Genomic DNA, 24,749 nt, shown 5'->3' on the forward strand with positions numbered 1-24,749 from the left:
ATCATCTAAGAGTGGTTTTAAAATATGTGGAATCAGTGGTAAGTGCTCAAATATCCCAGAATCTGATCAAATTAGACACCCAGACTGCAAATATGCTGTGGAGTATGCCTTTTCAGAAGATATAATCTACCTTTGGCTGGTATAACTGGAACAACTTCCTCTTCAGTTACAAGTTCCTCTTCTTCATAAAGGTATTCTTCTTCATGGTATTCCTCTACATGGCTTACAACTTCCTCTTCGAAGGCAATCTCTTCTAGTTCTTGTCTTTTAGATACTTCTGGCATTTTAAAGATATGATTTTTAGGTGGAATATTGTCCAATCATTCAATAAAGTTAAAGATACTATTGGAACATAGCCATTGGTATAGAAGAATAGGCTTTACTGTGCCCAGAGAAGAACTTTACACACAGAACTGAACATAAATTTATGACAAGTGAAGACAAACAAACACATTTAAAAGAGTAATATTAAGTACCTCTAACAGGTGCAGCTACTTCTTTTTTAGGAACAGGAACTTTTTCTTCTGTGACAACCCTCTTGGGCTTCATGGGCACTTGAAATATTAAGTGTAAAGACATTTTACTGCCAGAAACAGGATACCTGGTCAATGTTTTCTTTGTTTTATTAAAAAAATTTTTTTTTCAAGTGCCTCTCCTGTGAGAGAAGCCTGTGACCTAATTTTTCATTTATGAGAAATGAGAAACTTTTTATTTTCTATGGAATAGTTTAATATGTTTCAGGATCATAAACATGCAGAAGTACTGATGTAAGTCCCAGACTGTAAAGTTGAAACGTGAAATGGTGTTTATTGTCTTGGTATCTCTGCTCACAGAAAACATCCTTTAAAGAAATACCAAGTTTGCTTTTAGAATAAATATACCTTCTGAAATGGCAATATTTACTTCATGCTTTATACATAAAAGTAGAAAAAATAACTAGATCCTGCATAAACACTTTAAAAAATTATTCTCAGATCAGTACATAGAGTTGTAGTGAATCAATTTAGATGTAAAGTGTACTAAATGGCATGTCAATTGAAATCTAAGGAGTATATTATATATTTCTATGAGCAGCACATTGCTATTGAATTAAAGGCTGCAGATGTATTTTGAGATAACTTTTATCTATGTTCACAGATTTATTGTTAGAGAAAACATCTTTTTATCCTATGTATATACATATATATACTTTTTTTTACAAACAATATCCTCTTAAAGAATATCTAAAAAGGCAAGAAAACAATGAAGTAAGACAAAAACAATGACAACTAGCTTATTTTTAAAAGAGACAATTTAGGAAGAAAATTATTATACCTTTGGCAGCTGGTTCAGTCCCCTGCTCTTTTTCTCGTTTGGTAATTGAAATGTGTATTTTTTCCTCAACAACTTTCTTTGATTCTTCAGTCACTTTAAAGATATTATTAAAGAGTATTATAACCAACAACATAAATATTGTTTAAATGAAATTATACACATAAAAAACAACTTTAAAATGCACGAGTCAGAACCAAACCAGAACAGTACATTGACAAAACAAAAACAAAAAAAACAAAGACCAAAAGACAAAGTTATGTGCATCATCTAATGCACATAAATCACAAAGATGTTTTGGTAGTTACCAATTTGCAATATACCTTTTGGTGGTACAGGTTTGAGTTTCTTAGGAATGATCACTGGGGCTTTTTCTTCAGGAACAGTTTTCTTTGGCACTTTAAAATACCAATATTAACAAATTACAAACCCTGGCCCAGATATTTTTAAGAGTATTAAGAACAAAATGTCAAGAAACATGATGTATGACATTACCAAAACACACGATTTAAATTATGACAACTATTTATTGTAAGACAGACACACAGGACACACATCTCTCAGAACTGACAGATGCTGGGTCACTCTACCTTTAGTTGTTGGCAACTTTGGTTTTTTGGGAACCAGTTCTTCTTGTACAGGCTTTGCTGGAATAGGTTTCTCAGGTTCTTGAAAAGTACATACAGGGAATGTAAAATGTTAGACATTAGAATATAAACTTTAAAAAGACATCTTAAATGGACTCAAAAGAATTAGGCTCTTCAAGCCTGTGTTCTCTTAAACACACACTTCTCCCTTTCTCTTCCCTCACATCTTTCTGGATAGATTACAATAAAGCTATCTTGCTTCAAACACCAAAAAAAAATGGACTAAAAGAATTAAAACAGTTTATCCTGTATTTATACTGTGGCATAAGCTTTAAGGATGGTGAAAATCAGAGGAATATGGTCTAAAAAGACATAAACAAAGATATCATGCCTTTTCTGTCTTAATGTTTACTTTAAATAGGTAATTTCACTTTTGTCCTTCATATTAAAATTCTCATTTCACTTAAGAACTTTTTTAAAGAACAAAATTACAGTTAAAACTCTCCTCTATATAATAGTGGTTTTCCAATGTTACCCCTAAAATTACATAAAATATCCTCAAAGTTAGGTTATGAAACATGAGAAAATAAGGGAATTGTATTAATTTATTTAAAATATCCAATACAAATAGATTATTTGAGTGAAATAAATAATTCCTTGACACAGAGCTTGTGCCTTGTATTTGTAATTCATTAAATAAACACAGAGCTCGAGCGGGCCCAGTAACGTCTCCATTGGAAACTTTGTTGTTACTGTGTTTGGCATATCGAATACTCTCGGTAGCTTGCCGGGCTCTCCGAGAGGGGCGGAGGAATCGAACTAGGGTTGGCCATGTTGGTCGCTTGTAAGGCGAACGCCCTACCCGCTGTGCTATGGCTCCAGCCCACACAAGTGCTGTGTGAGACTTCTGGTTTTTTAAAGTTGTCTCTGTCAACTTCATTGGTGATAACCTCCAAATCAGTGTATTTTATCAACAGCCAGTCATGCTTGGCAATAACAAAATACAGAATAAGACATGTCCAGAAAAGTTTAATCATGTGATCATTAATGACTGGGGTCATGCTAAGACCAAACCCATAACATTCTGGAAGAAGAAACTTAATAACTATTGACTGTTTGTGTGTAAGAAAAATAATAGGGAAAACTGATTAAAACAATAACCTTTAAATTTATATGGATTCCCCCCAACCTTAGAATTTAGTCTTAGAAAAAATTCTAAATTTGCCAAAAAAGAGGTTTTTCTAAATCTTATTAGGTATCAAAGTTTTTAATCCTATTCTATTGGAATTTGCATGTATTTAATATGGTCTCATTTTTATAGTTTTGCTCATACCTGTGATATATTCTTCATGCTCTTTATATTCTTCATAATGTTCACGTTCTTCATATTCATCATACTGGTCATATTCTTCTGTTGGTTCATACTCCTCATATTCTTTATATTCTTCGTATTCCACATATTCCTCTTCTCGTTGTACTGAAACAGTTTCTTCTTCTTGGGTATAAGACCATTCTTTCTCTTCTGCAACAATTACTTCTAGAATGATATTGATAACAGGCAGCATTTCACTTGAGACCCACATAGAGATAATATTGACAGTATTCTTTGTGGTGCCAGGGATTGAACCCGGGGGCTTACACTTGAATGGCAAGTGCTCTAATGCTAAGTGCTCTAATGCTAAATTAAAATCCCAGCTGACAATGTGCTTTAATTTAATTTCTTGAAAATTTCTTGATAAAAAAAACCAGTAACAACAAGTCTCGCAATGAAGACGTTACTGGTGCCCGCTTGAGCAAATCAATGAACAATGGGAGGACAGTGATAGTGCTATAATTATCTCATGTAATCTTTTTGGGAGTCCGACTAACCTTTCTGGTCAAGGTATCACAGATTGTAATTTGGCCTCCAATGTTAAACTACTTGCTTTTAGAAAACAGTAAATCATTTAAAGAAAGGAGTCAAATTAGAAAGTAGTAGGAAAAAAGTTGAGAACTTTCACATTTCTTTTTATTATTTCATTAAAGAATAATATACCTTTAGTGCGAAGAGGTTCTCTTTTTGGAATTTCAGTTGATACCTTTTCTTCTTTAACAGCTCTTTTCCTGATTTCAGTCACTTTAAAAAGAGCAATTATTAAAAATAAATTGTAAGATGCTGAACAAATCTGTGTTAAGAGAGGTTATGTACCAACAACCCAAAGACAAAGATGACTATAACGGTGACAGTAACATAATTTTTTTTGTTTAAATGGTATGAAAAATCAATACCTTTCACAATAAGCATTTCTAATATACATGTGAATACTTTTTTAAAACTCAGAAGGCTTAGAAGATAGTGAATAACATTAGGAAGATCACGTTATTTATAAGAAAGTCATAAAAGAAAACTTGATAACATAAACAATGACTATCAAGAAATTTACATTACACAAAGTTCTTCATATTAATACTAAGGTATTTTCTTAATTTCTACTGACACAATGTAGAAAGATTTTAAAAATTCTAAATTTCATTAAAGATTACCACATAAAGAACGCTTGAGGTAGATGAGAAGAATGTATAGACAAATAAAGACATAATAGAAGACAAATGCATTCCAAGGCAAAATTACACATATTTAAGAGGAGGACTTCACAATTTTTTTTAAAACACAGTACTTTCTGGTATCAGAAAGGTGTAGTTCTGAAATAGTATGAAATTGCATGAACATATTACTTCATAATGTCTATTTAAACTATTTTATTAATAACCCCAATTTCACTAGATTGGTTCCAATCCCTACATGCTTATTTTGATTTCTAAAAGAGATGGTATACCTTTTGTGGGTAGTTCTTCCTCTTTTTTAGGCTTAAGTTTTAGAACTTTTTCTTCTGGGACAGCTCTCTTGGGTTCTTCTGGCACATTAAAGAAAGATTTCAATGTAAAGAACTATTTCCCTCATCCAAACCACAACAAAAGACAGTCATTGAACAATCACACGAACATAAAAGACTACATATTCTTTATATTAAACATAAAATAACAATTATAACACTGACAATAGAATCAATGCCCATAACCAATGTGAGTGAAAGAGTAGGTTAAGTACAATATTCTATGTGTTGAAAGCCCCATGTACCTCTTGTTCTTGGAGGTTCCTCTTTTTTAGTTACAGCAACATGAACTTTTTCTTCCTGGGTAATTTGCATGTGCCTCTCAGTCACTTAAAAAATAATTTTAGGGTTAGGGAGTTGTATTACTCAAAGTGGAATTTAAAAAAAATATAGCCAGAAAGTACTGTGATTTTGGAGTATAACAGTCTACAAGGTACAGACATATACACTTCACAACAAATTATACATTGTCCACAGACAAGGAAATAATACACATTGCCACCAACATATACCAGTAATCTGCAAATAAAAGGTGTGACCCTAGGACAGCAGCAAGAGGACAAAAGACAAGACTTGTTTCTCAATATTGTGCCAGGAAATTTGTTTACCTTTGGTGGGGGGAGGTTCTTCTATCTTAGCAACTTTTGGAGGAGCCCTTTTCTCTGGAACTGGTTTCTTTGGTTCTTCTGGCACTTAAAAGATATCAGGCAACCCAAGTCAAACATACTATATAAAAACCTAAACACAGACACACTTATATTTTTGGTCCTTGTTATAAAACTATGAAGACTATGTGGATAGCAATTTAAGATTAAAAAGACAAACATTACTCAGGAATAAACGAAACCCCCAAATACCTTTGGCTGGGAGCACTTTTTCCTTTTTAGGAACTGCAGCAGGAATTTTCTTTTCTGGCACAGTTTTCTTAGGTACTTCAGGAACTTTAAGAAAAAGTGAGGTTTATAATGTTACCACATGATATGGTCTTCCATATCTGACATCTGGAGCAAAGAACTCACTATTCAAAGACTGCACAGATATTAATAACTATGTCTAGCAAATGTCCTTCATCTCAATGCAGAAATTCAGAAACTATTTAGTATGCTTTGTTAGGTATGTTTTCAACTCTGGGTACACTTTTACCATTTATATGGAAAAATTTTGAACATGCCAGATCTGAAAAATTGACCTACTAAGTCATGCCAAATAAAAATATTCTGCCTTTGAATTGAGTAAGCCTATGATTGTTGACAAAAAATGTTGGTAGTTACTTGAACAAAGGGAATTATTACAACTATTAAGATAAATGACTTTCTTTGAGGGAAAATTGTACCTTTAGCTGGTGGAGGTTCCTCTATTTTAGCAGGAATTTTCGGTTTAGGCATAATTTTCTTCTCAAGCTTCTCGGGCACTTGAAAAGATTATAAAATAGACTTGTAGAAATATGTTTCTTTTAAATAAAATTCAAAGAATCTTTTCATTTTGATATAACACTTATCAACACTTACAAGACAGACAATCACTTAATTAAAGAGAATATAAAGAATGACACAAGCTAAATACACATAAGGCTAAAATTAATTTCAGAACAGATATACCTTCAATTGTTTCAGCTTCTACTCTCTTGGAAATAAAGTGCAGTTTTTCTTCCACAACATATTCTTCAGGCTCTTCTGTCACTTTAAAGACATCAATTTTAAAGAAAGTAAGCTACAGTTTTCTATGTTTAGTCTTAGCTATAAGTTATTACTTCAAAGAGTAATTTAAAAGTTCAACAATTGTCAAATCCTTATTCATCCTCTTTTTAAATACAAAAAAATACAATTTAAATCAAAGTGCACAACTTAAGAAAGAATTTAAGATGTTTAAACTTAATCGCAATAAAGATGATAACGCTTGTAGTCAGAAGAACAGAACAAGTACAAGACATAATATCTAGGTTAAGAACACAAGAGTTTGAAGATATGTTTCAAAAAAAAGAAAAAACCCAAGACAACTGTAGACTGGAAGTTCTCAGGGCAGAAACATACTTGAGGAATCAAAAATAGGTTTATAAGAAAGAAAAGATCTACAGAACATAAGAAAAATCTACAGAAGACATGGAAACAAGCTTTCTCCTTCACTAGTGTAGGGGAAGAGTGGTAGAAATGAATCTTCATGTAAATTTTGAGTCTTTGTATATTTTTAAATAGTAGATAGAAAAATCGAGTTATAAGTAATCTCTTTATAATATTTTCTCCCTAAACATTTTGGGCTTAATGAAAGCAGAAAATACCATAAAATGTCTTATAACTAAATTCTACAGTACCAAAGAAATTTATAATATGAAATATCGAAGGCTGAAATCTGATTCAGATTTCTCTTTAATGGACAGGCAAATTAGAAAGTTCTCAGGAAAGATCTTTCTGATATATAGTTTAGCTAGAATAACTAATATTAGCAGTAAGCCTAATATTATTTAATTCATTATAAAGGATTTCAACTTTGAAACAAATTATTTCATTCAATACTTAAAAAACAACTATAGAGAACCAGCATTATTAGATATGGGAAAATCTGATAATAAATTAATCTATCATTGTGTGGCCTTGATTTTTACCTGGAATTAAATAAGGTAACGTAATTTGTAGTTCGTTTTAAAATTTTGAATCAAGACTTAAGAGGAAATTGTACTATCAACACAACTTGGTTTGCCCGAGTTTTAGATTTTAGATTATCAAGTAAAGATCATGCCAATGTATCATACTGATATCAAGTCCTGTCTAAAGAAAAGACAAATATATATGGAGTTATCTAGCTACTCAGTCATTAATATGCATATGAATATGAATATGAAATGATTACTAGGAAACCTTCTCTACCTCACTGCTACACAGTCAAGTAAGAGGTCATATATATGATACACTTGAATGTCTACTCCCTAGCTGTGTGTTCTAATAAAATGATTAATGAAACCATTATGAATTCACTGAATTTGCTTCATTTTCATTAATCTGAAAAGTAATCTGTGAAATAAAACAGCTAATCATCTCTCGCTTATTTGCATTACCTTCATATTCTGTAACCTCCACTTCTTCCTCCTCCTCCTCCTCCTCCTCCTCCTCTCTTTCCTCTTCTCTATAAACTGAAACAGATACTCTTTCCTCTTCTTCAGAATAACTCCATTCCTTCTCTGCAGATACTTTAAAATATAAGGTTTAATTTTAATTAAGTCTTTGAAAGACTAACTAGCCAGAATTATCATTATTCTTCTTTTTGCTTATTGAGTGGCTCATAATACATCCTCATTACAGGAAGGAGAGTTAATTTTAAGATGAGGGGTAAAGAGCCAGAGTGATAATATAGAGGGAAGGTATGCCTTGAATGTGACCAACCCAGGTTTGATTTCTGACACCCCATATAGTACCCCAATTCTACCAAAAATGATCCCTGAGTGTAGAGCCAGAAGTAAGCCCTGAAAACTGCTAGGTGTGGTGCTATACCTAACTACAATAACAACAACAACAAGAAAAAAGAAGAGGGGAGAGTATCATCCAAGAATATTAAAATTATATACAAGTGTGCCACTTTCACGAGTATCACAATCTTCACAATTATATATACAATTTCACATTTTCAGGGAAGAAATCATTCATTTTAATAGAATGGTGCAGAATTGAAGTGGACACAAAAGACGGCCTCAGAAGACTGCAAGTGGACTCTAATAAAGACAATCTCTGAGGCAAACTCATTTCTAGACTCAAGACAAGATAATGATGAAACAACACACAAGCTCATTCCTCTGCTCACTCCCATTGTGTACCTTCATGGCGTGTGACTTCCACTCTGTGAGGAACTGTGATGGAGCGTTTTTCTTCTGCAACAAATCTTTTTTCTTCTACCACAGTTTTCTTAGAAATTTCAGCTTTAAAAAAGCATTAAAGTTGGAAAGTTTAAAATTCAAGAACCTTATTAGTTCTCTCCCGAGAGTTTGCGTGAGATTTTGTGTGGATTCCACACTTGCATTAGCAAAATGGGAAACAAGTTAGATGTCACGAAAGTTACATGTACACGCGCAGCTTTTATAAGAAGAAAATTGGTAGGAAAAACAAGATAAGAATTCTCAAGCTCCAAGATTTGGGGCGGAAGCTTGAGACGATTCCTACCTCGAGGAGGAGGAGCTTTCTTAGCCACAGGAACTGGGACTGGCACTTTCTCCTCTGGAACAGGTTTCTTAGGCAGAGCTGGCACTTTAGAAACATACACTTTTAGAACTTTAGTGTCATCACACTGAAGCCCAACACAAAACACAGATATGCACCACATTATCTTCATGTTACAAAACCAACAAAAACTATCATTTGCCTTGGAATTTAATATTAAAAGATATTTTGTAAGGAAGATGGAGAGACAATACCTTTTGGTGGTGGGGCTTCTTCTTCTTTCTGAGGAACGGGTCTTTTTCCTTCAGGAACTTTCTTCTTTGGAATTTCTGGCATAGAAATGATAGTATTTGACTTAAAATTCTCAAAAAAATGCAGAATAAATGAGCAATATAGAACTTGCAGATGCATTAAAGAAAACATGCAATTAAGGTAACTTGAAGGAAAGACAAGATTTCATGGAGATGGGATTACCTGCTGGTGGTGGAGATTCCTCTCTTTGTGTAACAATCATTATTTTCTCTTCTGTGACAACCTTCTTCTGTACTTCAGGAACTTGAAAGAAATGAATTTTTGAAACTGACTTTCTTTTTCCCAATGATCAGTAATGTTGCAAGAAAGAAGACCCATGGACAGATAATTTGGCTGAATTCTCACTCACAGCACAAAACATTCATTCTGACTTAAATTAAATCAAATTAACAGATAAATGCAAAAATATTCTGTATTCAAGACATAAAAACAGACTTTCTTTACTAAGAAAGTCACTGTACCTTTAGCTGGTGGAACTTCCTTTTTCTTTGCAATTGGAACAGGAATTTTTTCCTCAGGCACAGGTTTCTTTGGCATTTCTGGGACTTAAAGATTTTAAAACAGGATGTTAATTCAGACACTTAGTCCTTTTGTTAATGGCATCAGCATAAACACAAACATTTAAATAGCTCATTAATGTTGTTACAACTTTTCTATTCCTTGGCAGAATACAATTAACTTTAGTGTTGTGAAGGTCATAAAGTGTGTCAGAAGTAATGTTCTAGAGGCATTAGGCAACTAAAATGGGCTATTAAATACCCCCCTTACTCCAAAAAAAATGTTTACAGAGCTCATTCCTTATATACTTGGTATGTTTTTATAAAAGCAAATTAGTAATTGAACAAACAACATAGAGTATAAAGCTTATTAAATAACATTTGTTTATGTGTTGTATTGAGGAATGAAATTCATAATGCCAGTTGCCAGTGGGCTTAATTTGCTGAAGACTACAAGACCAGTAAGTCTTCAAAATAGTTTTATTTATGTATTTATGAAAGTTACTGTCTTTTTCCATTTTTGTTCTTTTTTTTTTTTTTTTTTTGCTGTGCCTATAGTGTACTTTAGTATGAGGAAAAAATCCTAAACCAAATTATGGCTCTCAAACTAATGTCCCTGAGTTGTTTGATTTGGGGAGGGGGTATATATAAAAAAATTATAGGTATAAGCACACACACCTTTTGAATGGTGCTCTATAGTTTTCTATATGATATCTGGTCACCCCAAGTAACATCTTGCTTTACTGGCAATAATTGTTTTCACTTACAATAAGATATTGACATTTTTATAAACCCCAATACTTCTACAAATGCCTCTGTATTATCTCTCTGTAAATACATAGGCATACATTTATGTGTGATTATACTATGTTACAAATATCAGATAGATGCAAGCAATGGTATGCATTTGCTTTTATGGATAAATGAGATACATCTCTGTGTCTCCTTCAAGAACTATAAAGTCTTTGGTATTGGTCAAATTTTTGTTATTGGTAGTGATGGTAATATTGGTTTTAGTAATATGACCTTTTCATATTTTATTTTCATGTAATCATTATATTTTATGATTGTATAATTAAAAATAACTAAAGGCATTTAACTAAAATATAAGGGCTGGAACTCTAAAAGAGTCAATAGTTTGAGTAACACAGAGCCAGATATGATTCAGGAAGAAAACAAAACTCTGGGTAGTCAGGCATAGTAAGCAATACTTAAAACTTGATTTTAGGAAGCCAGATTTCTCAGAATTTGAATAGTACTGAATTCTTGGTGAATCTCTTTCTAACTAACTACATGTAGGCAGTTTGTAGCTCCATTGTCTAAAAAAAACTACTGCCCTTTTCCCACTAGAAATCAAAACCAACCAACTAAACATTAAAAGAGATAAGCACATTTGAATCCAAGCAGACCTATATTAAAATCTAGCTAGTTAAATAAGCAGTTGCTAAATTTATGCCAAATGTTGACATTCAATTAATATATCAAGAAAAATGGCAAGAAAATGCCAAAACGTGGTATTTCCAGCTATTTCAAACTTGTCATTACTGACAGCAGTATAGTTCCAGCAGCACTGTGTACATTGTTATCAATTCAGTTCTGCCAAATTCTATGATTGTCCCTATCAGTATCGCATCATAAATCATGGAAGTGTTATATTAAGAAAACATGACATATCTGAGGAGTGACTAATTTTTTTTACTGGAAATGTGCCTGTGGAAAAACAGTTTTGCAAATACTTCTCTCTCTGATAGAAAAGCTGTGAAATTTTCTCTTTGTTTTCAGGTCACACGTTTAGGTGCTCAGGGCTGACTCCGGACTCTCTGTGAGAGGTCACTCCTGACAGAGCCCAGGGAACCATATTTGGTGCCAGAGAGCCAACCCAGATGAGCTATGGACAAGACTCACTGTACTATAGGTCTGGTCTCAAGATCTGAAAATTAAGGAAAGTAGTTTGACTCAGTTACTTCTTTCAATAACATATTCTTGATGATACTTTGGAATATGGAGAAATATAAATAAGGCATGTACAGAGTATAGACCAGAGCTGATAACATTTGCAACACACAGGAAGCAAGTAAGAGACACCAATTAGAAAGACAGCATAGTACATGCAAAGACTATCCAAAGCCAGACTGACACTTGTGGCCTCTTGATCAGTTCTGGTGTACCTTTTGGGGGAACAGCCGCTTCCTTCTTGGGTATAGGAACTGGCTTTTTCTCTTCTGGCTCTGGCTTCTTGGGAACTTGAAGAAGTTTAAAGATAGCAATGGTGAAACAATGTTGGGAATTCTAGTCTCCTCATATATTTAAGAACATATACTCAGTAAGAGTGTAAGATTTTAGGAAACAACTTAATATGCTCTATGTATGAATATGTTTGTTAAATACAGTAATATGATGGAGATGTTATTTACAGTACATGAAGCGAAGACCATTTTAACCTGGTGTGGAGTCTAAAATTATAATACTTGAATAACATATTATTACAAATTAATGAAGACCACAACATGGAATTATATATATATGTATATATACAAGTGTATTACAGATGATATTTTGTTAATACAACATCACACAGAAAAAGATGCAAGAAGAAAGACACTATAACTTTAAAAAATCTTATTCTACCTTTGGTTGGTGGGGGCTCCACCTTTTTAGGAGTGGGAACAGGGACCACTTCTTCTGGTTTCTTAGGTGGCTCAGGAACTTTTGAAAAAAATTGGCACAGTGAGAGATTGTTCATTTTGAAAGAAGGTACATATTGTGCAAAACAGAGTTAAAGTAAAGAGTTGATACTTCCATTTTCTGTTCATTAATATAAGATAATTAGGTATTAGAAATAAGGTAAAAGGAAAATGAATGAGTGGCCAGTAGGAAAATGTTATATTCACTTCCAACTTCTTAGGAAAAGAAACAAAAAACCCTTTTCCGAGGTGTCTAGATCTGTTCCTCATATACCAACTTTAGGGAAAAAATTTAATTTTATAAAGCTGCTGTATTAAAACAATTATACTGAATTATATTAAATATCTTTTGTCTCAAATACTTAACAATTTTGAAATTTTGACTGGGCAAAATTCATCTTTTGTAGTGGCTACAATTTATGATATCTGTAGTGGTATAGACCACCAGACCACTAATTTTGGACAGAGTTGGACACGGAGTTTAAAAGAAATGCATAGTAATATGTGATTAAATAGTATTTACACCATATAGATGCAATCAATGTAAATAACCTCAGAAACATAAACAGGAAAATATCACCATATAGGAAGCAATGAGTTTCAATATTTATGGGCATACTTTCAAATACAATATATTCCACTTATTTATACAATTTACTTTTAAATCATGAGATACTAAACCATTAAAATTAAATACTTTCTGAAAAGTTAATCTTTAGGTGAGCTCTCCATCGATGCTGGTACAAGCTGGCTCGAGGACACCATATTTCTATTTAAGTATCTGGTCAGTAAATTTTAAGTTCTATGAATAAGGAATAAAACCCTCCATTTCTTTTTCTTTTTCCTTTCTGTGCCTTCCTTACAGTCTTCTCATATCTCTATGCTGTCCTTCATTCATAGAGGAGGTAGGTCTGTTGAATGTGTGACCAAATATACGAACAGTAATAGCATGCAGATGCTGTTATGGAACTTTTAAAAGATTTTAAACTTATTCTGAATCACTGATACCTTTAGGTGGAGGCTGAAGCTTTTTGGAAACAGCAACTTGAATTTTCTCTTCAGTAACAGTCTTCTTTTGTACCTCAGGGACTTTTAAAAATGTACAGTTTATTTATTGATATGTCATGTTGTAGTTATAAACATAATTTACAAAGAATATTGAAATACAAACTACAACAGTAACAAATGAGGAATGAAAAAATGACAAAGATGAAGACAGAGATGCCTACATAACCACAAGAGATGCCTACATAACCACAAATTAGATATGAAGAAGGGTAAAAGTGGATCTACGTTCTTTTCATTTGGGGGCGCCAATTCAAATTTATCTTATACCTGTGACTGACACCTCTTCCTCTGTGTGAGAAGCAAAGAACATCTTTTCTTCTGAAATAACCATCTTCTTTGTATGCACAGCCGGTACTTTAAAGAGAGTATTTCACATTAGTATTACTTTTTTGAGGAGAATAGGTAAAACACATAGTTCATAACCTATATCTAAGATGTTAGACATAGAATGGATGAATTAATATGATAGCTGGAGAACAAACTGACAAGAAAAACAACTTCATATTAACAAGAAACACAATTCCTATGTTTTTATCTATAGAGACAAACGACTCGTGCAATTTTTATTAAACATTAAATGGGAATCAAATAGACACAACTTCTTCACATGTAATGTGTTGCCTTTTCAAATCTATTAGACTATTTATATAAGTGAGATGATGAAGAATATGATAGGCAATGGAAGATACTGCATAATAAAGTTAGAATACCATTCACTAAACACAAAACCTTCCAGAGATTAAAAAAGAGTCTTTCAAAGCAAAACCAGAAATAAAACAGACTATTTCTATTTACTTTACACATACAATATGTGCAACTCCACACAAAATGTATGTTAGATAAGAATGTCTTCATCTGGATGACTTTAGATTTGTAAATTATTTAACAATATATACACATAACCATTCACATAAATAAGAATGTTTAAAACTTGTAGCTGAAAGACAAAGATGGATACCTTTTACTTCAATAACTTCTTCCTGCACTGGAGTCCGAGAAGGTTTTTGTGGAACAATCTTCTTTGAAACTTCAGGTACTTAAAAAATATGTACAAATATATTTGCATAGTGAAGAATATTTATTTGTACAAAATTTAACATCTTTTAGATTAGATGACTAGTTTGTATGTGAATATATGTCATAAATAGATGTTTATTTATGACATATATGACATGTAGATAGACATCTTACTAGAAACATTTTAAATGATAATACCTTTGGTGACTTGAACTTTTTCTTCCTCCATTCTTCGAGAAGTCTTTTCAATTTTTTCAACTACTGGCTTCTTTATAACTGCAAGCATTTTAAAGAAATTGCAGTACTTTTAGAATTTCTATTAAAATACTCTTTTTATTTATATATGTTTGTATATATGAAGGGATAAAAAATTTAGAAAGAGGAAAGACTGGTGCTCTGAATTTTAAGTACAAGTTTCTGTACTTTAAGTTTTTGAATTATTTTTTATTTTATATTTACCATGAAAATCTTTTTTTTCATTTTTCGCATTAAATAGATTAGCCTTTGAAAATTCATTGATAAAATAAGGCTTAGAGAAGAAGTTGTGCCTATTGGATTTAGCTGGTGATTTATACATCATAGACAAACAAGCTATAACAATTTTGCTGATGCTCTGATCTACTGAAATGATTCCAATTACATACCTTTAGGTGGTATTTTCTTTTCAGGTACTTTTGCTGGAATTTTTCTTTCATGTGATTCTTTAATGAAAATATGGGGATAAGAAGAGACACTTAAGTAATTTAGTTCTAATAGGTGGTACTAATTGCAAATAACATTAGCTAAGAATAGTATGTAATTAGTATAAAACTTGTATATGGGATTATTATTACTAACATGATTCCAGGAGCTGGATTTCAAAAAAAGGCTTAAGATGCAAGACAGTGATAGTAAAAATTTGAATGACTGAAACAGCACTTTTAATTTACTCTTAGCAAGATGACTAAATAAATCAACTTTAATATTAAAGCCTAAAAGTAACTCCAAAAAATAGAATTTTAAAGTTAAGTTTTTAAAGACCATTAATCTTAGAAAATGGGAATGCTTACTTCATCTATTCCTGATAGCCAGTGTATATACATAACATCCAGTGTATATCAGGTTAGTAACACTGAAAATACATTGAACTGAACAAATATAAAGAAAAGAAGGGGGGAAAAAGACACTCAATTAATTAATACCTTCATAAACCTCCTTTTGAACTTGAGTAACTTCTTTTTCTTCTCTCCATTCTTCCTCCCCTTCATCATAACTTTCTCCTTGTTCATAATATTCTTGCCCCTCTTCATAATCTTCTTCCCATTCCTCATAAACTTTCTTTTTAGCTTCTACCTTAGTTTCTTCATAGTCTTCATCTGGTTCTTCATAATAATATTCTTCAAATGGTTCTGTATATGTTTCCACCTCCAGTTCGTCATAAGGTTCTTCGAAAGATTCTATGTAGACTTTCTTCTCCTCATAGACTGCTTGCTTTTTCTCATACACAGCTTCCTTTTCTTTCTGAACCTCCATCTTTCTGGTTACAGTCATTATTTTCACTTCTTCAGCCTTGGAGGATACATCAATTATTTCAGGAGCTAAAATAAACAAGATAGTCAGTATAGTAATGATATTCATACAAATGCTTCCCTAAATGAAAGTCTATGTAGTCATAAGATATTATGATATTATGATATACATTAAGGTTTATGACTCAGGGGCCAGTCCTAATTGGAAATTTTTTTTTTTTGCTTTTTGGGTCACACCCAGCGATGCACCCCTGCCGGTGCTCAGGGAACCATATGGGATGCTGGGAATCGAACCCGGGTTGGCCATGTGCAAGGCAAACGCCCTACCCACTGTGCTACTGCTCCAGTCCCCTAATTGGAAAGTTTTTTTATGCTTTATTTTTGTATAGATCTGATTTAAAATTTTTTGACTATGGAACACAATAAAGTATCAAGAAGCACTCTACTCTAATGTGAAGATAGGATTATTCGATATTATCAAATGAAAACATATTTTACTGTTCCATGGGAGCTCCTTTACACAAAATTTCATTTTCAGGTGATAATTTAATAATTTATGATTTAATAGAATTTATTGCTAATGTATATTTAAATTTCTAATGATTATTTTGAAAACATTTCAAATTCTAAGCTACATTTTTGACAATTTAATGACTCTTCAGTCAGTTTAATAATACACTGTCCTGTTGTTCGTCAATTTGCTCGAGCGGGCCCAGTAACGTCTCCATCATGAGAATTGTTGTTACTGTGTTTGGCATATTGAATTCATCACAGGTAGCTTGCCAGGCTTTGCCATGTGGGCAAGATACTCTGGTAGTTTGCAGGGCTCTCTGAGAGCGGCAGAGGAATCGAACCCGGCTCAGCCGGCCGCCTGCACGCGAGGCAAACGCCCTACCGCTGTGTTATCACTCCAGCCCGAGTTTAACAACATTGCTTTGAAAAGTACAAACTATCTTTGCATAACTTTAAAATCAACTTCAAGGCAGAATTTTGACAATAGATATTAATTTTAGTAGCACTATCCTCCGGTTGTTCATCGATTTGCTCGAGCGAGCACCAGTAATGTCTCCATTGTGAGACTTGTTGTTACTGTTTTTCGCATATCTAAAACGCCAAGGGGAGCTTGCCCCGCTCTGACACTCGGGCAGGATACTCTCAGTAGCTTGCCGGGCTCTATGAGAGGGACGGAGGAATCGAATCCGATTCGACCATGTGCAAGGCAAACACCCTACCCGCTGTGCTATCAGTCCAGCCCCTAAGATTTTAAAAGAAATTAATAAGTGTAATAAGGTTTTAACATTAGTGTTAGCTACAACTGAATTAATGTAACATGAGCCCTCCTTGCTTTTTTTTCAACCGTTTTTATTTCTTTCTATGTGTCTAGTACCTTGAACTACAAATATCTGCCTGGGTCTCCTTTCCTGGGATGAAAGAAATATGAACTAGCTGTCATTTCTAATGTCAATCTTAGAAAAGCAGAGGAAAATCTAAACATTTACGATAAGCTGGAAGCTTAATTTTTAAAAATAAGAACATTAGGGTCAATCCTGGTAAGACAGGAACCTTACTCACTGTACTATCTCTCAAGTTCTAGTAAAAATATTCTTTTTTTTTGTTTTGTTTGAATATAGTCTCTGAGATAAAAATGCATTTTTTCTGTGTTTCTATTTATTTATTTTTAAAAATTTTTATTAGTGAAACACCATGAGGTACAGTTGTAAACTTACAAATTTTTGTGCTTGGATTTCAATTATACAATGATTAAAAAGGGAGCTCAGATAGAGAAGGGAGCACCAAATAAAGGGTGTTGGGAGGATCCTCCCAGGATGGGAGAAGCATGCTGAAAGTAGACTATAGACCAAACATGATTGCCACTCAATGCCTCTCTTACAAACTACAACACCCAAAAGGAGAGAGAGAACAAAAGGGAATGCCCTGCCACAGAGGCAGGGTGGGATGGGGAGGATGGGGGATGGGAGGGATACTGGGAACTGTGGTGGTGAGAAATGGGCTCTGGTGGAGGGATGGGTATTTGATCATTGTATAATTGAAATCCAAGCACAAAAATATTTCTTAAAGGAAAAAATATATGACTGATACAAATCTCTGAAAGACGTGATATACTAATGCCTAAAAATTTCTTTTTATTTACCTTTTGCTGGAACTAAGGTAGTAGGAGGAGCAGGCTTCTTGACATCTGGAATTTTGAAAACACAAAGTACACATTTACCTTTAGACTGTATTGTTTAATGTTTACTTATTCTGTTCACTCTGTGACTAGCAATCTGTGACTCCTATTAAGCCAAATATTTTTATAATTTCCAAATTGAGCTATTAGAAATGCTCTGCATGCTATATTAATAATGCCACAGAGAGACTGAAATTTGATTCTAGTTTATGCAGATATAACTTAAAGTAACATAAAAATGAAATGAATATTTAACATGTACAGTGATGAAAAATTAGTTTTTGTAAACATTAACCGTAAAGTTTATGAGACAGCCATACTTTTCGAGTTTCTTTTTATTCCATAATATTTTACCAATGACAGTAAATATGTTTTAGTGGAGAGTAGTGATTCTGTTTTTTTTTTTATTTTGCTATTGTCTGGTCTTAGTAAAATGGGTAAAATTATTTAAGTTTAGTTATTCAATATCCTTATAAACCTTTCAGAATTTAGTAAAAGTTAAAGCAATTTAATTCATCCTCTTTCAAAAGGTGTGTTTTGTTTTATCTGACATATTTGCATTAGTGCAGGAGAGCTTGGAAGGATGCTGAGTTGAAGTTTAGTTATTCAATATCCTTATAAACCTTTCAGAATTTAGTAAAAGTTAAAGCAATTTAGTTCATCCTCTTTCAAAAGGTGTGTTTTGTTTTATCTGATATATTTGCATTAGTGCAGGAGAGCTTGGAAGGATGCTGAGTTGAGCTGGAAAAGCCATCATCGGTGTGAGCTGCTGATCTTTTACTGATGTGACTTAATCAACAACAGATGTCAGATGGAAGGGCAGGGCAGTGCCTTCTGTAAATCACTTTGCCGAGACAAGAAACCTTTGGTGTGGCCATTGAGTGCTATGAGCAGCACAGACACAAGGGGGAGAACAAAAGGAACCAAAAAAACGGAGGCTAGAGTCATAGAGAATTAGAGTAAGTGAAGGGGCAGTTTTCTTTTCTGTTTTGTGTGTGTGTGGGGGGGGGGGGGGCGGGGGAGGATGTCAAGGGAGAGTTTGGGCGACACTGGCGGTGCTCAGGAGTTACTCCTGGCTCTGCACTCGGGTATCACGCCTGACAGGCTCAGGGGACCACATGGGGTGCTGGGGATTGAACCCGGCTCTGTAGCATGCAAGGTAAATTCCCTATCTACTGCTCTGGTCCCCAAGTTTTCATTTTTAACTTCAAACTCTTACTCTCCTTCACCTTCTACTATTTAAGATTAAAACATTTAACCAAGAGAGGGTATCACGATAAATTATTGATTAATTTTAATACCTTTAGGTGGTGGTACTTCTTCTTTGGGCTTTGTGACCACCTTTTTGGTATCTTTCTTTACAGCCTTTTTGGTTACTGAAAAGATAAAAAGTAAAATGTCAATAATCTATGGGATTTTAGAAATCAGAAGCCAGAATATATTTTTATTTTACCACTTTTTTATGATACAAGAGTTTCTGCATAGTGGCAAATATCCATTTAAGAAAGATGTTGGCCTAGGTGCAGAAAATATTTTTATTTGGCTGTGCAAAGAATTAAATTCAGGGAGTGAGACATGCACGGTTAAATGCTCTACTGCTGAACTATAACCAGAAAACATTTTGGAGGGAGATATCTATAACCTTATTTCTTTACTGAGTTCAACTCTGCTAACAGCTAAAACTTTCAAAATATCAATAGTAAATGTAGAGATGATATGAATAGAAAAAGTACATAGCTTTATCTTTGATTCACTTAGAATGATAAGTATAAAAAAATAAAATATTCCATGTAACGTATTGTGGAAGTTTTTCTTTGTTGTTGCTGACATTATACCTTAATAATAACCTGCAGTCAAAACTTGAAAGTAGCACTCAAAGAAAAGTCATTCATTAAGACAGACTATTCCTGTCAAATGTAAATATTATTTTTTCCACATTCCACTATCAGAAGTAGATAAGTGTATTTAAGTATTTTTATATTAATTATAATCAGAATTTTTGCTGTTAATATTGTATATCTTTAAAAAACTGGCTGTCCATTTTAACTAATTTTCTCCAAAAGTGAATGAAGAATAGTTTTTACACCAATATATAAGGGGGGCGGTATATCGATCTTTTAAACTACTGTACTGGTGGCATGGTGATAGAAAAATGTCATTTAGCATGCAGAATTTTCTCCCCAGTAAGTGTTGTGGGAATTTTGATAGCAGTTTCATATTTCCAAGATTCTGAAATCTCAGGCTGTCTACTGAATTCTAGCTAAGCAGTCTGGGGGGGGGGGGTGGCAAATAGTACAATTTTATCTACTGAATTCTCTGATAAATTCAAGAGCTCCTTGATGATCTCATCACTAGCTTGAAAAAAAACCACAAATATTTCAAAGGTATTCTAAAATATTTTTGCAACAAAATAGTGAATTTTTAAGAGAAATTGTGATTGAGGGAGAGTTTTCTTAAATTGAGATTGGGAAAAACGTAATTTGCACGTTGGTAATAAATTAATATGATTTGTTTTCATTAACAGCATTAGGAACTGAATTATTTGTTATATATAGAAATTAGGAAAAATCAAACATCAAATCGATTTACTACTAATGCCTAAGTGATTTTATTAAATATTTTTTAAATGTTAAGCACTATATTTACTCTGATGATCTTGGATTTTAGGCACGTTTTAGAACATTCAAATTAAAGGCAAATGATTCACATTTTGAAAGGCAATTAAATCTGTTGACCACTAGAGGGCCAACGTGTTGCATTGACGACACCCCTTTTCCTAGTCTGCAATAGCTGGAGTCTATTTAGACAGGTAACATATCGATACCTTCAATGCGTTTTTCTGGTGGTTTCTTTTCTTCAGGTGATGGTAGTAACAGAGGGATAGGAAGACCAACCTTGGCAGGAATTTCTGAAAAAACAAATATTTTCCTCAGTAACACAGTTCAGTTTTCTGTTTTGTGTGAAATATAGTGAAAAGTCTCATGTGTTTCTTTTAGTACTTCTGGAAAACAATTATTCAACCAGAATAAATGAAAGTTGCATATATATATAATTTTACTACTCTTCTGCTTTTCTTTTTAAACAATAAAGAGTAAGACATGGAAATTCTGTTCTGGTTCTCTTATGATTTGGCATGAGTGATTTCCAAATAGGATATTTTTGTTCCAAGCCCAGCCAGATGTGGGTCTTACCTTCTGGAGGTACTGCTCTGATAGGCATCGTTGGGATTGGGACTCTGGAGTCAGGAATGTCTGAAAACAGACATTTAAGGATAAACATAAAGGGATCAAACCCAAAGACATTTAGTTTAGATGTATTTAATTTGGCAGGCATTTCCAAAAGAAGACTTTAAAATACAGACACAAAGATATTAGACTTCTTTTACTGCAACTATTTAAACAAATTAAGCAAATTTATTTCCTGTGAAAAAGTTTTATTTTATGGCTACTGTATTTTGTATGATCCTCGTCACTAAATAAATGAAACATTATTATTCCAGTTTACCAAACTCACAATGTCCTGAATATTTATTATTTTCCCAAAAACTATTTTTGCTGTATAATAGATTACAAGAGTATTTTTAGACAACTTATTAGAATTCTATTGCTTACAAAGTACAACAAAAATTAATATTTTATTTAAAAAAATTAGTATCTAGAAACTTACCAGGAGGCTTCATTTCAAGTTTGATTTCTGTTAAAGAAAAAAAAAGAAAAGACATGTTTATATTTAGACTTGCCTAGGCAAGCTCTTTGTTTCAGAGGTTGCAAAGTGATTTAATATGTTTTCTGACCTTTAGTTGTTAGGTACAGCTCTGCTGTGCTTCTGGCTTCGCCTCTTGGCTCTAGTCGGGCAATTACTGAATAGACACCTAAAGAGAAGAATGACCAACATATTGATTATGATATGTTTGCTAATGACCATCCTTTACCTAAATTGTTCTTATTTTTACTATTCCCTAAAAAGTTATTTTTTAGAGAATGAGAAAGTATAAATGAGAGCAAGGGTGGCTTTATAAGCCTGTTATACACAAACCAGAAAGTTTGGGTTATATAGTAACAGGGAAACTATGACGTAAATTACCTTCATCATCTGGGGTCACATTGTGGATAGTCATATAATGGCAGCGACCGTCATTCCTAAAGTTGTATTTCTGGCTTTCGATCAGTTCTGTCGGCCCTTTGTACCATGTTACAATGGCATCATCAAAGGACACTTCACACTCAAAGGTGGCAGACTGGTGTTCACTCACCACAATGTTTTGTATGCGCTTTGTGAACTGAATTGGTTCAGCTGTTAAAGGACAGAGCATTTAAAGTTAGATTAGATAAGGAAAAAATACTTTCACTGGGATTTACCCTCAGGTATCTAAAGTCCACCTTCTAATCCAAGTGGAAATAGCAGAAAAGGACTGAAAATAAAAACCAAAGGAAATTATTCTAAGTCTCTGTCACAAAATATCACTCAATATTTTAAGTGTATATTTGCAAGATTAGTAGAAAAGTATTAAGAAAATGCCTGAGAGTCTTTGATTGTAAATACTGTTGCCCATGAGGCAACAGTCAAACTCTTTTGTAATTTAGAAGTCAAATTAAACTTTAAAATGAAAAAAAGGAAGGAACATTTCAAAATAAGAAATATGAACTTAATTTTCTCAATCATTTATTCCCTTTAGAATCTTTTATTTCCTCCATACAGTAATTTTGCTATTCAAGATCAAGAATTGTTTATTAGCTGGGGAGATAGTACAGAGGTTTAGGTGCTTTACTTGCAACTGACAAACCCTGGCTTGAATTCTGGCACCACGAATGGTCTTCCTAATACCACCAGGTGCTAGCTCCCTGAAGACTGCTGTGTGCACTCCCCTACTTCCCGCCCAAGAATTGTTTATTATCTAAGATACATAACTCCCTGTAAAATAATTTCAAACTGTACGAGAAACCTGTCTGCCTAACTTTCAGAGAATTTATTCATAAGATATTTGGAACCTGCTTTGTAAGCAACTGTGGGCACCCACTGGAAATGGCAGGGTGTTTAGTCGAGGGTGGGCTAGAGTGAAGGGGTCTTTTGCAACATATAACTCAGAATCTGAAATTGAATGTAGGAAAACATCATGAACACTTTGGTGGTAACTTTCTCTGATGACCTTTATTTATGGAAGGTCACATAAAATATGCTCTTATTTAAAAGGTATAAGTGGTATCAACTTCAGTTTGAATATGATCCAGCATTGATAACCATTATACCTAAAGTCACTGTCACTGTCCTCCCGTTGTTCACTTATTTGCTCAAGTGGGCCCAGTAACATTGTGAGACTTGTTACTGTGTTTGGCATATCAAGTATGTCACAGGTAGCTTGCCAGGCTTTGCCGTGCCAGCGAGATACTCTCGTCAGCTAGCCGGGCTCTCAGAGAGGGACAGAGGAATCTAACTCTGATCAGCCGTGTCAGCCACCTGCGAGGCAAACGCCCTACCCGCTTTGTTATCGCTCCAGCCCTTGATGTTTAAATGCAATTGTAAATAATAAGTCATATTGTGGTGATTAAAAGCTACAAATGAACATCAACGATTGGACGTAGATGCCAAGACTATATATAGCCAATATATTGCTCTACACAGTCCAAGGGCATCATCATAAATCAGTGCATTTAACAACTGGATGAAGAAAGGATATTGCTGCCTTGAAATTATGAGATAATATGTAATTTGAGAGTTCAGAAGACTGTAACGTGATCCACACATAAAACATCTAGTTTTGAAAATAGTTGCTATTAATGCATTACATATGCTATTGATTTTTTTCTTTTTGGGTCACACCCAGCGATGCACAGGGGTTACTCCTGGCTCTACACCAAGAAATTATTGCTGGTGGTGCTCAGGGGACCATTTGGGATGCTGGGAATCGAACCCGGGTCGGCCGCGTGCAAGGCAAACGCCCTACCTGCTGTGCTATCGCTCCAGCCCCATGATTTGAATCTCTAAACTTTCATGCACATAAGATCAAACTGATTCTGATACATATCTATCCTAGCCAAAATCTTCTAGATTCATAGCTTCATCTACCTATTTGTGTATGAAACATGGTCATTTCTGAAATTTCTTCAGAAATGACAAGGAAATTCTAGGAATCAGAATCCATAGATCTGAGAATTATGGAGTTTACCAGAATGATGAATTAACAGAAATTAAATTTCCACTAGAAAATCATGTCTTACTTTGTATTGAAATCTACTTCTGACGAAGAAAGAATGATGCAAAAGGACTGATGGTGAATGCTAGAACCATGTTTGTTGGGAAATTAGAAATATAGTCACTAGGTGCTAGAATTACAAGTTTTCAGTGCTGGAACAACAGCACAGCATGTAAGGTTCTTGCCTTGCACGCAGCGGACTAGGTTCAATCTCCATTATTCTATATGGTTTCCTGAGCACTGCAGGGAATAATTCCTGAGCAGAGAGCAAGGACCAACCCTTCAGCATCACCTGGTGTGGCACCATGGCAAAAATAAATAAATAAATAAATAAATAAATAAATAAATAAATAAGTTATTAGGAGACAATAG

The 24,749-nt window shown here is 33.7% G+C and overlaps 1 protein-coding gene across 1 annotated transcript in view; it reads right to left on the reverse strand.

Annotated features, from left to right (window-relative positions):
- TTN (titin) overlaps window positions 1-24,749 on the reverse strand; it is a 291,603-nt gene that overhangs the window by 153,190 nt on the left and 113,664 nt on the right. Inside the window, exons 105-138 of the mRNA XM_056110131.1 lie at window positions 22,271-22,480; window positions 21,981-22,058; window positions 21,854-21,880; window positions 21,379-21,438; window positions 21,012-21,095; window positions 19,489-19,563; window positions 18,152-18,196; window positions 15,673-16,068; window positions 15,136-15,192; window positions 14,690-14,767; window positions 14,433-14,510; window positions 13,742-13,828; window positions 13,415-13,495; window positions 12,351-12,428; window positions 11,891-11,965; window positions 9,687-9,770; window positions 9,388-9,468; window positions 9,168-9,248; window positions 8,917-9,000; window positions 8,574-8,675; window positions 7,821-7,952; window positions 6,370-6,450; window positions 6,105-6,182; window positions 5,629-5,712; window positions 5,380-5,463; window positions 5,018-5,100; window positions 4,715-4,799; window positions 3,934-4,014; window positions 3,232-3,435; window positions 1,902-1,979; window positions 1,635-1,709; window positions 1,315-1,407; window positions 477-554; window positions 131-283 (exon numbers count right to left, since the gene is read on the reverse strand). Of these exons, the coding sequence (XP_055966106.1) occupies window positions 131-283; window positions 477-554; window positions 1,315-1,407; window positions 1,635-1,709; window positions 1,902-1,979; window positions 3,232-3,435; window positions 3,934-4,014; window positions 4,715-4,799; window positions 5,018-5,100; window positions 5,380-5,463; window positions 5,629-5,712; window positions 6,105-6,182; window positions 6,370-6,450; window positions 7,821-7,952; window positions 8,574-8,675; window positions 8,917-9,000; window positions 9,168-9,248; window positions 9,388-9,468; window positions 9,687-9,770; window positions 11,891-11,965; window positions 12,351-12,428; window positions 13,415-13,495; window positions 13,742-13,828; window positions 14,433-14,510; window positions 14,690-14,767; window positions 15,136-15,192; window positions 15,673-16,068; window positions 18,152-18,196; window positions 19,489-19,563; window positions 21,012-21,095; window positions 21,379-21,438; window positions 21,854-21,880; window positions 21,981-22,058; window positions 22,271-22,480 (3,330 nt within the window). The remainder of the gene's footprint in view (window positions 1-130; window positions 284-476; window positions 555-1,314; window positions 1,408-1,634; window positions 1,710-1,901; window positions 1,980-3,231; window positions 3,436-3,933; window positions 4,015-4,714; window positions 4,800-5,017; window positions 5,101-5,379; window positions 5,464-5,628; window positions 5,713-6,104; window positions 6,183-6,369; window positions 6,451-7,820; window positions 7,953-8,573; window positions 8,676-8,916; window positions 9,001-9,167; window positions 9,249-9,387; window positions 9,469-9,686; window positions 9,771-11,890; window positions 11,966-12,350; window positions 12,429-13,414; window positions 13,496-13,741; window positions 13,829-14,432; window positions 14,511-14,689; window positions 14,768-15,135; window positions 15,193-15,672; window positions 16,069-18,151; window positions 18,197-19,488; window positions 19,564-21,011; window positions 21,096-21,378; window positions 21,439-21,853; window positions 21,881-21,980; window positions 22,059-22,270; window positions 22,481-24,749) is intronic.

The sequence above is a fragment of the Sorex fumeus genome, unplaced genomic scaffold (assembly GCF_029834395.1).
Source record: "Sorex fumeus unplaced genomic scaffold, SorFum_2.1 ptg000009l, whole genome shotgun sequence".
NCBI lineage: Eukaryota > Metazoa > Chordata > Mammalia > Eulipotyphla > Soricidae > Sorex > Sorex fumeus.